The 13,772-nt window shown below is 44.3% G+C and overlaps 1 protein-coding gene across 1 annotated transcript in view; it reads right to left on the bottom strand.

Annotated features, from left to right (window-relative positions):
- FER1L6 (fer-1 like family member 6) overlaps positions 1 to 13,772 on the bottom strand; it is a 127,007-nt gene that overhangs the window by 28,659 nt on the left and 84,576 nt on the right. Inside the window, exons 26-31 of the mRNA XM_063079710.1 lie at positions 11,968 to 12,090; positions 10,667 to 10,706; positions 9,371 to 9,486; positions 8,084 to 8,215; positions 7,066 to 7,191; positions 5,134 to 5,261 (exon numbers count right to left, since the gene is read on the bottom strand). Of these exons, the coding sequence (XP_062935780.1) occupies positions 5,134 to 5,261; positions 7,066 to 7,191; positions 8,084 to 8,215; positions 9,371 to 9,486; positions 10,667 to 10,706; positions 11,968 to 12,090 (665 nt within the window). The remainder of the gene's footprint in view (positions 1 to 5,133; positions 5,262 to 7,065; positions 7,192 to 8,083; positions 8,216 to 9,370; positions 9,487 to 10,666; positions 10,707 to 11,967; positions 12,091 to 13,772) is intronic.

The raw sequence follows: 13,772 nt of genomic DNA, 5'->3' as shown, positions 1-13,772 counted from the left end.
GGAAGTTTCCTCAGCCTCATTTTTAGCTAGCCTACTGTTCATATAAACTCATTACATACTCAACAGCTCAGTTAACACTTACCAGATATTTGTTCAGTTTAATTCCTCATCGAGGTACCGTCAATTTCCAATAGCCAACAATTTCCCCTTTTATGGACAATGTCTTGCAGTCCTCAGCTAGGGGTTTTAGTCTCAAATAGGACTGATACTGAATGTTGGTGTGAATTTGCAACTTCCTGTTTGTAAAACTTTGGGGAAGTTATTTAATCCCTCTCAGCTTTCTTATGTGTAGACGAGGATAAGCATCTTCTTTGTAATTTAACAAGGTGGTTAAATGCAATATTTTTTATATAAAACACACGTTGTTCTTCCATGTATTCAATTGGTGTCCAATATTTTGCCATCCCCCTTCCGTTTCACTGTTGCTTCATCAAGGAACACCCAGCTGGATTTATTTTTATGTATTTATTTATTTATTTATATTTTATATATATACTTTTGGTGGCTGGCTGTTTCAGGGACCAAAGGTTTATATTTTTATTTTATTTTTTAGCAGGTGGATTTATTTTAAAGGAAAACCCTGTTGAAGATGGAAAATCATAAAACATAGAATTGCAGGAGTGGAGTGCTGTCTCTGCAAGACTCTGAGCCCTTTGAGAACAGGGACCTGCCTTTTATATCTCTGCACTGCTGAAGCCTGCACTTGGCCTATGGAAAATACACACGATAAATGTTTTCTTCCCCTCATTTTTACAGATATCCAATCCTTTTACTTTCCAGATAAGGAAACTGAAATCTAGAGAATACAAATGAGTTGGCCAGGATCATCAATCAGGCTGATGTGAGATAAGCGTGTTTCTTAGGTCCTGGTTAGGTGTTCTTCCCACGATACTGCACCAGTGCAAGGTGTCACGAGGAACAGCCATGCTGTCAGGTTTCCTGTGACAGTGGATTATCTGTGCTACTGAGTTCCTGCACTAGAGCAGATGCGTGAGAATTAAATTTTGAGCGAAACCCTGCATTTTAGGAAAATGTCTTTCTGCAAACAAAATCAAGGACACACCAGTGTTTCTCTAGTTGTTCTGGACTCTGGCCGCTGTGGGCCAGGATGGGTTGGGCTGGGAGCAAGGGACAGAGGCGGTGGGAGGAAGGGGAATGGTGGGCCCAGTACTTCCCTGCACGTCCTCTGAGCTGCTGACCTCCTGGTCAGATCCACTTAGCCTGGACACTCGCTCTCCACTGTGGCGGGGACTGCAATACAGCACAGCTGGAGCCAATTAACCCTCCCCAGAGAGAAAAAACCAGAGATACTGGACAGCTCCAGTGATTGTGGCTGACTGAGGAGGCTCTAGCAGGCCAGGGATGTTGCCACACGAGGAAGAAATCCATGTGTTTTTCCTCTCAAGGCACAGTATGGTCTCCTGGGCTCCATGATTTGGATTCTGAACTGTAATTGACATTCATGAGGCGTCTCACCAGGAAGCCTCCAGACGTCAATCTCTGAGCTTTGCCATCACCATGGCTGCCACCGAGGAGACTTATTAAGTGCTTACCTGCCCCTGGAAACCATGACAAGGACTCAATTGCTCTGGTCCTTCTCCCCAAGCTGTGCTCACAGATTAAATTTGTCTGAATTTTAACTAGAGCAGTCATTCAAAGAGTTAACAAAAACAGCTGACCATGATTGGACTTCTGGTCACCCTGGGAAAAACTAGGCTTACACCAACTTGTGTGTCAATGAGATACTATCTCTAGATGCAATAGTGGCTTGAGAAAAGATTATACATCATGAAATGGGCAAAAACTGAGACTTGGTGAAAGCAGGCAGAGCCTCTGGGCTTCAGAGCAAAAACGTCTCATTTCTCCTTTATTCATTCATTCATCATTCATTCTTTAATTTATTCATTTGTTCACTTGACATTTATTACACATTTACTATGTGTCAGGCACTGTGGTTTTTGTAAGTAACACAATTTCCTTCCAGCAGGGAAGGCAGATAAGAAAATAGCTAAATAAGGGGTGGCAGGGGTTTGGACAGAGTTGTGGGTAGGGTGTTACGAGTACTCCTGTCTGGGGCGGGGGGCAGTAAGGAATGAAGGAGATGGCTCTTTAGCTGACTCGAGTGCAGATAGGAGTTCTCCTAACTCCATATCTGTGGAGCTTCTAGGCATAGTACCTGACCTTCAGCCTGGTGAAGTTCCCTGATTATATAGGCTCAAAGGCCCATGCACCTCTCCTTTATAACATTCATCACACAAGCTATATTTATCTGATTTTCTGGTTAATGCCTCCTCCTCCATGAGGGGTTAGGTCCCATGAAAATAGAATCATATCCCCTCTATACTTCTCCAATACCTGGCCCATGGTCTGTCATCAAATGACTGTCTGACTGGGAAGAACAAACACTGGCAAATTACTTGTGGTGTGACAGTCAGTTTTATGCATTGACTTGGCTAGACCATAGTCTCCAGTTATTCAATCAAACACTAATCTAGGTGTTGATATGAAGATATTTCACACATGTGGTTAACATCTACAATCAGTTGACTTAAAAAGAAGATTATCCTTGATAATCCGGGTAGGCTTCATCCAATCAGTTAAAAGGCTTAAAAAGCAAAACTAGTTAGGGGTTCCCTGAGAAAGAAGAAATTCTGCCCATGGATTGCAATACTAGATCCTGCCCGAGAGTTTCCAGCTGCCGGCCTGCCCTATGAATTTCAGACTTGGCAGCCCCCATGATCATGTAAACAAATTCCGTGCACTAAATCTGTGTGTGTGTATGTGAGTGTGTGTAGTTATAGGCTGAATTATGTCCCCCAAAATATGTTGGAGTTCTAACCCCCAGTACCTTAGAATGTGGCCTTATTTGGAAATAGGGTCTTTACAGAGGTAGTCAAGTTAAAATGAGGTCATTAGGGTGGCCCTAATCCAGTATGACTGAAGTCCTTATGAAAAGGGGACACGACACAGAGACAGATATGCACAGAGAAAAGAGGATGTGAAGAGATACAGGGAGAATGAAGGCTGAGGTTGTAGCGATGTGTCTACAAGCCAAGGGATGCCAGTGGTTGCTCGCAAACCACCAGAAACCAGGAGAGAGGCATGGAACAGACACTCCCCCATGGTCTTCGGAAGGAACCAACCAATAGACCAATAAACACATCAACAGATCCATCCATGTCAGAGGCTAGGAAGGAAGTAAAGCAGGCAGACGTCCCAGGCACCGGGGGTGGAGGCTGTGACCTCCTCACATGAATGGCGAGGCATGACCAGACTCCAGGTCAGCCACAAGAGCCCTCCGCCCTCCTGCTGGAACACTGTGGGACTGAGCCCACAACTTTTGTCCCTGAACAACAATTAAGTACAAAGCATCTGCACACCCGAGAGCTCCTGGAAGAGGCCCTGCAATGCCAGAGGCAGCAGGAAATATTCCACTATCCACTTCTGTGGCTGCCACAGCCACATAACAGGGGTGATAAAACCAGTCTAATTCATGGCACTTAGCTAATAAAAAGTGACCGCCATGCACTCTGAGAACTGAAGCTCTAGTTACGGAACTGGCAGGTAATGACGAAGGCCATCTCTGCATCCGGGGAGCAAGCGCACCATCCTTTTAATTGTTCCTATTAATCTGCACAGCAAGATCATTTATTGCCTCATTGCCTCAGGAGCAGTGAAATGTGAGAGAGCAGTGGTGATCAAATGTCAGAGAGTCCGCTGCAATCACAGACGTGTAAACGAATTTAAATGAAGCCAGTGGAGATGTTATCCCACGCTCCTAGTCACTCAGGAAAAAAGAAATGATGCACTTAAGATGAATCCACTGCTAAGATGATTAGCAGGAAGGAGGGAAGGGAGCTGCTGTGTTCTGAGCATCTCCTGCGTGCTGGCACAGACAACGTGCTGGGTGCTTCACGTATCTGATCTTCTAACAGGCTGAGCGCCAGGGGTCACTACTGCCGCTTTACAGATGAGGGCAACGAGGGTCAGAGAGGTCAAGCCATCTGCGCAAGGTTACACACCTTGTATGTGGCAGAGTGAAACCCAGGTGGCTCTGATTCTAAAATCAATGGCAGCCACATGCACAAACTCCAAGCAGGGAGCACCAGTGTGTGACACGCCCTGCCGATGAGGGTGGTGCCAGTCCACCTGCACATGTACAAATGCAACAGGTTTTCACACTTTGCAGGCAAATGAAACACAGCTGGGGGATGCAGTTCAACTTTTATCCTCAGGGGTCACCTCAAATGAGTGGCAAAATGATAGGATGGGCCAAACATTTGGCCCCTTCTCCTCCAATTATGAGCTGTGTGAACTTGAATACATTTCTTAACCTCTCCAGACATTGGTTGCTTTGTTTGTAAAAAGGAAATCTCTCTGTCCAAAAGCAGGAGGCTGAATCTGATGACTCTTCAAGGTGCCTCCTAAATCTGAAATCTAGGGAATGGTTATTTGGAAACTATGAGTATGAAGACTACCATGGATTACCTGAGGGGACCATGGAAAGAATTTGACCCTTCTCCATGAACACAGGTTTGGTTGGCTGGTATTGTAGTGGATTGAATTATGTCCCCGCAAAACTCGCTGAAGCTTGAATTGTGTCCCCCAAGCTTTATGTATTAGAAACGTAGCCCCCATTGTGACTTTTTTTAGAGGGTGGGAAATCCTATTATGGTAATTAAAAGATAGAGCCTTGGAGAGGTGATTGGATTGTAGGACTGTGCAGTAGTGAATGGATTAAAAATGGTGGTCAGAGGTGTGGTTCTGAGGGCTTTAAAAGGAGATAAAGTCCGTCTCTCTCTCTGTTCTCTCTGCTTCCACCATCTTGCAATGCGAGACCCCCAGGTCACTGGTGCCACCACCAGATTGACTTTGAACTTCAGCCTCAGAAACTGTAAGCAATAAATTTTATTTTCTTTGTAAATCACCCAGTGTTAAGTATTTTGTTATAAGCAACAGAAACAGACTAATACAGAAAAGGTATCAAGGGCAGGAGTCAGCATTTAACCTCCTGCCAGCGTTTTACTTAAGACATGCACACATACACACGCACGCACATGCACACACACCACAGAAACACAGCAGGAGCGAATGCAGAAAAAACAATACAACATAGCCCAGATGGCCACTGACCTTCCAAATACTGGGTTCAGTTGTTTGGGGATATATTTGTCCCGGTCTTTGATTTCTGTCTTGCCAAGCTTGATCACAATGTAGGGATCTGATTTCCCATCTGGATCAGCTGGGCTGAGATTAAATGCCTGGGGAGGGAAAAGAAAATTCCTTTGGTCCGGTGGTTCTCAACATCAGTTGCACACAGGATCACCTGGGTGCTTTCAAAATACTGATGGCTGAGTTCTGGCTCCAGCTATTCTGATTTAATGGGCCCTGAGCTTTGGGATTTTGAAAAGCTCCCTACATGATTCTGGCATGCAGCCAAGGTTAAGAACCTCTACTTAGCATCTCCATTTTGCTGTTAAAACTGAAATATTGGCTTTTCCCAAATTCAACTTTCTCTGGAGTCATCTCCCCAGTGGAAAGCAGATACTTGCTGAATGAATAAATGAATGAGACAAATCCTTCTCCAATCTCTGTAACCCATAGAAATTTATCCCTTTCCTTCCTACTAGTCATGTTCTCTATTTCTAGATTCTCCAAATTGTGTCCCATAGAACCTTAGTTCTGTAGGATTTCTTGTAGGGGGGAAAATGGTACGGAGCAATAAGTTTAGGAAATACTGCTAAAGATTCAATAGTCAAATCAGTTTCTTTGCTTCTGGAATTCTCAGATCCCTGATGAGCTTTATGAATGTCAGGAGCTGGAAAGGGGAAATGAATTATTATATGCATTATTTCTTGAATTTATTTGAATGCCTGGTATGTTTCCTGAGGAATGCATATTAATCATGCCCCGAGACACAGGTGGCCTCCTGAACAAAATCTTGAAAAGGCTAGTCTATCCTGTGGGCGGGTACTTAACATAGACTAGTCAGCATTGTCAGTGATTCTTTACGACCTGAGAACTGCATGCTGGAAGAAAGTTCTCCCTTAGCATTAAAGAACAATTCATTTTTATTTTGTGCTTCATTTATGTTTCATAAAAAGGCTGTAGGCGATGTAGGCAATGTAGGCAAAGCGTTCATATAAAATAAGACTACTGCAATCAAATGCAATTATGCAAATCAAGTCCAAGGTCAGGAGAGGAGAATAAATCCATGAACCACAGAGTTCACAGAGTTGCTTTGACTGAGTGTCACATTTGGCCCTGAGCTTCCTGGCAATCAGGTCAAAAAGTTTCCTAACTAAAAAGTTTTGTGCTCTCACTATCAGAGAGGCGGAAGCCTAGAGGAGATAACATTTTTCTTGGAAATACATTTAAAATAAAATTTTTGACTGCAGCAGTGCCGAGACATAGTTTGGGGGAAGAATTTCACAGTGGCAGCTGCCGTCTTCTGCCTGTTCTTCCCTCGGTCCTGCCCATGAACTTCCTGCTCTGGTTCTAGTTGGTTCCCTTTCCTGCCCGGAGGCAACCACAGCGAGCAGATAAAACTACACAGTGCAGTCCTATATGCTCGGAAGGATTTTCCCTGAAAATCCAGGAAACGTCCATGTCACTGACCGATCTTCATATCCTGTTATGGACTGAATTGTGCGCCCCCTAAATTCAAATGTTGGAGCTCTAATCCCTAATATGACTGTATTGGGAGATAAGGCCTTTAGGAAGGTAATTGAGGTTAAATGAAGTCATCACAGTGGGGCTCTGATATGATAGGGCTAGTTTTCTCATGGGAAGAAGAGGAGGTACCAGTGCCCTCTCTCTCTCTTTTGCATACGTGTGCATAGAGGAAAGGCCATGTGAGGACACAGCAAGAAGGCAGCCATCTATAAGCCAGCAAGAGAGTCCCCACCAGAAACCAACCCTTACAGCACCTTGAGCATCGACTTACAGCATCCAGAACTGCGAGAAAATAAATTTCTGTTGTTTAAGCCACCCAGTCTGTAGTATTTTGTTATGGCAGCCTGAGCTGCCTAACACACCCCCTCAGAGCAAACAAAGATGGCTCACCGCGACAATGTACACCCTGATCAGCACTTGGATGGGGTGGTTGGGTGGAATCCCCTGCTGGATTCTCAGCTGCCTGCTGTCCTCAGAGCTAGAATCTTCGGGGCTTTTGTAGATGCAGAACAAGCCCTGGAACCACAAAGTGCAACCCATTGAAACAAGATGGTCCTATGTTGCACTGAAAACCACAGAGAGCATAGTGCTGGGAAAATTATCACAGCCTGGGAATCAGCAAAATCTGGGTTGCTGCTTCCCTTGCCAGTTGGATGTGCTCAGCAGTTCAGGTAAAACCTGCTTGTATCTGAGCTTCTACATGGTACACCGGTGAACTGGTGTCGGTACATTAACATCCTCCTCGTAGGACTGTCATGTGAAGAACATAACAGATGGGACACCGAGTACTTTTACATGGGGGTTACTGTGCTGGTGCTTCCCCTATTATCTCATTTTATCCTAACTATAGTATTCTTATTTCTAGATGTAGCAACTAAGGCTCAAAGAGGTGAAGTACATTCTTCCAGGTCATGCAGCTAGTCAGTACTACAGGATTTAAATCCAGATTGGCAACTGCAACACCCATGCTATTTACAACATACCATACTGCATAAAAAGGGCTCAGCATGCAGTAGGTTTATAGTACTTTACGACACTGACACAATAAGTCTGCCAGATGAAAGGTTTGATTTGTTTGATTAGTTTAATTGTCCCACTGGCAGGCTTGCACAAATCACACCTTAGCTATGTCAGGGTGGAGAGTAAAATTCCATGGTCCTTTAAGGTAATGACTCTGTCCCCTTATTTTCCACCAGGCGGAGCTCCAACCCACTGGCCACAAACCAAAATATCTCAAAAGACTGGGGCTAGGTCTTGTGGGGGTTCTAAAGAGGGTCTCGAGTAAAGATGAAGCCCTTTCCTTACACACACCCTGCACCACAATCCCATTAACAGAATTATTAACAGAGTTATAGCTGATGTTAATGGACAGGGCGAGCCAAATAAAAAGGATAACATTGGAACCTGCCTTAAACTTTCCTATGACTCGGTCTCCATCAAGACCATGGTCATCTTCCACAGACTTGCCTCTGAAGAGCTCAAAGGTTTTCACCCAGTCTTCAAAATTGTTGAATTCACTCTCGAGATCACCATTGTATATCTTTAGAGAAGAGGGAGAAGGATTGATTTAAGGAGAAATGCCAAGACCAGCCTTGATATATGTCCCTTGGAAAAATCTAAGAAGCCACTGTTAATTGATCCTTAGCAAAATAAGATACAGGGGTTGGCTCAGCATTCCTGGAACTCACTACTACTCTGAATTTTATGAAACTTTTTTTTTTTTGACCAGCAAGGGGATCACAACCCTCGGTGTGGTCTGCACCGCGCTCAGCCAGCGAGCACACCGGCCATCCCTATATGGGATCCGAACCCGCGGCCTCAGTGCTCCCAGCGCCGCACTCTCCCGAGTGAGCCACGGGGCCGGCCCTTATGAAACCTTTTTGATAAACTTTTAAATTCCAAGAACTGTAGCTAAGCCAAAACATATTTTAAATATATAGGTTTAAATAAGGCAGACTTTTTTGTAGCTAATTGATGTTATTGGTTGTTGGATATAGACTATAATACTTTAAGGAGATTCAATTCAATAATGTTCATTTAGCATCTAATTCTTAACACATACAATGTGATGGAATATTTGTTTTTATTATAATGCATGTGGACATGAATTTTCCAAGTGGGAAATTATATATACACTTTAAAAATGCAAAATCAAATCGAGTTTTAGGTTTGGTACCATAATTAAATTATTCAAATTTCTAATCCAAATTACTTCCCCAAATTAATTACTTTTATGTATATCAACGTATGTAATTTTCTCACTCCAAATTTTCATATCCATAAATATGCCTCTAGCTAACACCCTCTGACTAATGTGAAGATTGGTCTAATGGAGATGATAGCTGGAGTTAACGCTCCTGCTGCTTTGAGTCTGTACACATCTGCATGATGAGGTCAAGCTTCTAGAACTGAGCCAAGGAGAAATCACACACTGTAAATTATTTTGCCAGGTCCAGGCTAAACAATGTAAGTCATGCCTCTCCTCAACGTGAGGATGTAGAAAACAGAAAATGAGCAAGCTCCATTGTCTCAGTTTACATGCTTATTAATGTTACTTCTCTGCATCAATGATTATAACAAAAACAAAGTAAATTAGTTTAAATGAAGACATTACTGCAGTTGACCAAAGCACTAACAGAACCCCACTGCTCCACTTCCTAGCCCACCCACAGCAGAGACACTGGTGTCCACACACTTGCAAGGTGGCCAGGTTGGGGATGCCATCATCTTTGAGTTTCTTCTTGGGCACTTTGTCTTTCTTCTTCTTGGGGCCATCTTCCACATCTACCACTACCTCGTCTGGTTTTGCCTCTGTGGATATTCAGTAGAAGTTGTTAGAGAAGGAACAAAGCCAAGCTCCCTCTTTCGCTTTGCTCTGCCATGTGTCTGACTCTTTTTTAAAAAAAGAAATAGTAACTTTTTGCCGTAGGATTGCCATACGCAGCCCTGCAGTTGGTGCACTGCATGACCACAGGGGATGCCACTCATACAGAAATGCAATGCCAGTGGATCCCCTGGGTCCAGGCCATGTGCTGGCCTGTCCTGGTATATATAAGAACTCATTAAAGTAAGCACAAGAGGGTGAGTAATTTGCCCATTCACCCAACTAGCAAAGAACAGACCCAGGATTTGATCAACGCAAAGCTCTTAGCTATACTTCCTCTCAGAACTGTTTAGGAAATTGAGATTCATTAAGTTCAACATAAGGCTCACATATGTTAAGGGTCTTGCACGAAGTCACACGAGTGAGATTATTCAGTCATTTTTAGCAGCAGGCTCTGGGGAAAAATACCACTAGAGATAGGCTTCTAGCTCTGCTGTTTTCTAGCTGTGTAATCTTGGACAAGTTACTTGACCTCTCTGTACCTGTGTTTCATCATCTGCAAGATGAAGATGCTATTACCTATGTCATGGGGGTGGTCTTAGAATTAAATGTGCCGATTAGGAGGGGTCTGAGGACCTGAGCCTGGCTCTGTTTTTATACTCGAATCAGTGTCACCTGAAATAGTTGTGTTCAGGTCAAGACCTACGTCGACTTGTATCCAGTTTGTGGTCACTTCAAAACCGAGGCCTCTTTCATTTAAGCTTCTGCCAAACCAGATCTATCCAATCCTTGTAAACTGCATCTTGGAACCTAAATTCAGGTCTTTACACTCACCTCTATTAAAGTTTATCTTGTTGATTCTGGCCCATCATCCAGCTTGCTTCTATTTTTACTCCACTGTTTCCACATTCAGACTGTCAGTGTAGGGACATGAGCCAAAGGGTCAATTTCAGCCCTGAACTATATTCAGGAGACCTGGGATCTGGTCCCAGTCCTGCTCAAATAGCTACATGACCTTTTTCAAGTGGTGTTATCTTCCTGAGATTTTTCCTCACTTGGGAAACGAGGGAGTTAAGCTCTAATATACTTCCCATGGCTTCTGCTTTATAATTTTCTCACTACGATGGCCCTATCCTATGTCCAAATGTCCCCAGAACAGCTACTTACCTGTATTGCCTTTTTTCTCCTTGGGATTGCTCTCCTTTGCCTTTGAAAAAGAGGGACACAGGATTATTGACACTGCCATTAATTTATTAATTTATTAATCCTGACTGCTAACAGTTCTAATTCAATTATCCTAGGCCTCCGCATTCTTTAAAAGGATATTCAAACAGTCTTCTAGCACTCCCCAAAATAAAGCCTCACCATGCAGGTCTGGGCCATAAGTGCAGTGGGATACCCTTCCCTATGCCCTAGAGAAGAGGTGCCCACCCATCCAAGAAAAATGTCAGCAGGCTGTAGACAAGATATCTTTGTGCTCTGTGTGTAGTCTCCTCCCAGCCACAGGGACAGCAAGCTCTCTTTCCACATTTTCCACCTCCACGGATCATCACCTTAGTCTGCACTATGAGTTTTGCCTGCTGGCATATACCCAGGGATCGGGGAGGTTATCAAGAAAAGGTAAGGGGCTGAGAACTCACAGGAAGTGGTAGTATCCGCTATAGCAAAAGGCGGATGGAGGCAGGGACTGAGATTTGGTTTATTTACTATATATCAATATTTGTGAAATAGTCCTAGATGAAACTACAGTCTTTTCAAACCAAAGAATTAGAAGAATTTCTATTCAATTGAATATGTGGTTACATCCGACTAATTTTCTTTTTCTTTTTTCCTTGGGGATGAGAAATCTCACCAAAGTCTATCACTGAGCTTTTGCCTGAATCTCCAGACCCACCCCCCACTGGTTCTCTAGCTTTGTGACTCGATCCTTGTCTTGTTCTTTGTACACGAGGCCCTGTTGTGCTCTGGCAACCCACCGATTCTTGCCATTTGCCGAGGCCAAGACATCTGCCTTTACTTTGATGATTTCCCATAAAAGCTTAGAATCTTGCTGGAAACCTGGGGCCCTTTGACTTGGGTATGTCCAGGTGCACCTGAAGCCCCCATCATGAATGCCCACCTGTCCAGAGACCCTATTTCTCCTGCTGCACCACCCTGAGTCTGACTGGGGACAGGTTCTCCAGGTGCCAGGCTGGACTGAGCAGACTTCCTGCATCTACAATGAAGCCTGTGTCCCAGAGCCAGCTGTGTCCCAGAGCCAGCTCCAGCATCCAAAATCCAATGAGGATTTTGTCATTCAGGATCCCAGGTCCTTCCAGGATTTTTACTCTTCTGCAGTTAGTAGAACCACACCTGGGTAGGACCTACTTCTAATGGCATTTAAAGGAAGATATGTGGAATTTGGAGGCAGAGAAGGTGCCATGTTTTCCTGTTGAGTCGTTTGGTGTCACAGTCGGAGGAGATTTTACCTTCTGTGCTTTCTGCAGGGAGGCGTAATACTTAGACCACCAGTCAATGACGTTTTCAGCAGATTCATCCACTATGGTCCTCTTTCTCCTTTTAGTGGACCTCCGGGAAGATTTCCTGGTATCCTGACAAGGGATGGGGACGGGTTATTAGTTAGGCCTTGTTTTGCTGCATGCCGGTGGCTGACTGGCCGACTGAGGAAGAGGACGTATAGGTACCCACTGGGAAGAGGATAGAGGCATCCGTTGCTTTTGTGGCAGCAGCTCCCTGTATCACTTCGATAAATAAAAATTGAATAATATATTCATCCATTCATTTATTCAGCAAATATTTACCGAGCAGATGTGAGACATTGTGCTTGACATTCAGGACATGTGGGGAGTTTGACACAGCCCCACATTCAGGAGGCTTAGAGCGCAGTAGAGGAGAAATGCATGCAACGAGTAGCAGACTATCGACACAACGTGGCACAGCAGAAAGGGGGTGACTTCAGACAGACCTGGGATTGTCCAGCCCTGCATTGCCCTGAGGCAAAAGCTGGACAACCACCAGGTGTGTGAGTGAGGCCCTCCTAGACCAGCCAGCCCCAGCCAACCTGCCAGCTGACACAGACCCGTGAATAAGCCCAGCCAAGATCACCGAACTTGGCTCAGATCAGCAGAACTGCCCAGGGGACCCACAGACCCTTAAATAGTAATAAATGATTATTGTTCTAAAACAAAAAACAAAAAAAAAGGGAAAGAACTAAATTAGCATGAATTTTGTGATTCTGAATTTCCTCAACTGGGGACAATAATACCCGCCTACTTCACTGTCGTGAGGATTGAGTGACATAACATAGGCAATTCCCCTTTAGCTTCATTTCTGCTTTGAGCAGGTGCAAATCAAGGACACCTACAACAGAAGGATGGGATGGGAGGAGACGTGTGATTCACGTGGCAGAAAGGAGGTGTCTGCGGGAGAAGACAGCCTGTGGTGCAAGACTCTTCAGGCTTCCATGACCCATTCTCTCTCCCAGACACCTCTCGAGTACCCCGTGTGTCAGGCACTCTACTGAGTGCAGAGGATACAGGGATGTCGAAAAACCCTCTCTGACCTGGTTGGGCTCACACTGAAACTGAGAATTCCAACATGAAGTGGCAGGTGCAATGCCGGGAGAACCTGGGAGAGAAGCCAGCGAGGGCCACAGAGGGTCGCTGAGCGTGGATGGGATGGGAACAGCCTGAGTCTGTTAACCTATCCTGCTCTGACTTATTTCTGCTTTGCTGCCCAGGCAGTTCCTTAGGACCTTCTTAAAACTGCCTTCTCCTTTAAGTCAAGGGATAAACCAGGATTTTGCACTCAAATTTACGACTTAGAAAGATTAACTGTCTCCTTGTTTTGTGGTTCTTTGTGCACTTTTCCATCTTCCATTCCAGAATCTCAGCTTACTGAAGATGTCCATCTTACCCTTCTTTAGATTCCAAAAGAAAATCTTTTTTTTGGCCTTGTATGACCCTGTACAAAGTAGGCTGTAAATATTTGTGTAATAGGCCTGATGAAGAAACCATTGTCTTTCCAAGTTAATGCAATAAGACGAGTTTCTGTTCGATTAAATACTACTCTCACATTTGACTTTAATTTCATATATGTTGATTTATCTGATCCTGCAATAATGCTGTGAAGTGGGTATCCTTATCATCCTCATTTTACAAATGAGGGAACTGCTACTCACAAATGTGATGCTGCCTGCCCATGGTCAACAGCTGGCAGGTGGAGGGTGAGTCTTCAGAGCCTCCAATGCTAACTCCCACGAGTCTTGTAAATA

The sequence above is a fragment of the Cynocephalus volans genome, chromosome 15, assembly GCF_027409185.1.
Source record: "Cynocephalus volans isolate mCynVol1 chromosome 15, mCynVol1.pri, whole genome shotgun sequence".
In the NCBI taxonomy this organism is placed as follows: Eukaryota; Metazoa; Chordata; class Mammalia; order Dermoptera; family Cynocephalidae; genus Cynocephalus; species Cynocephalus volans.
This window is presented reverse-complemented; position numbering and strand designations above follow the sequence as displayed.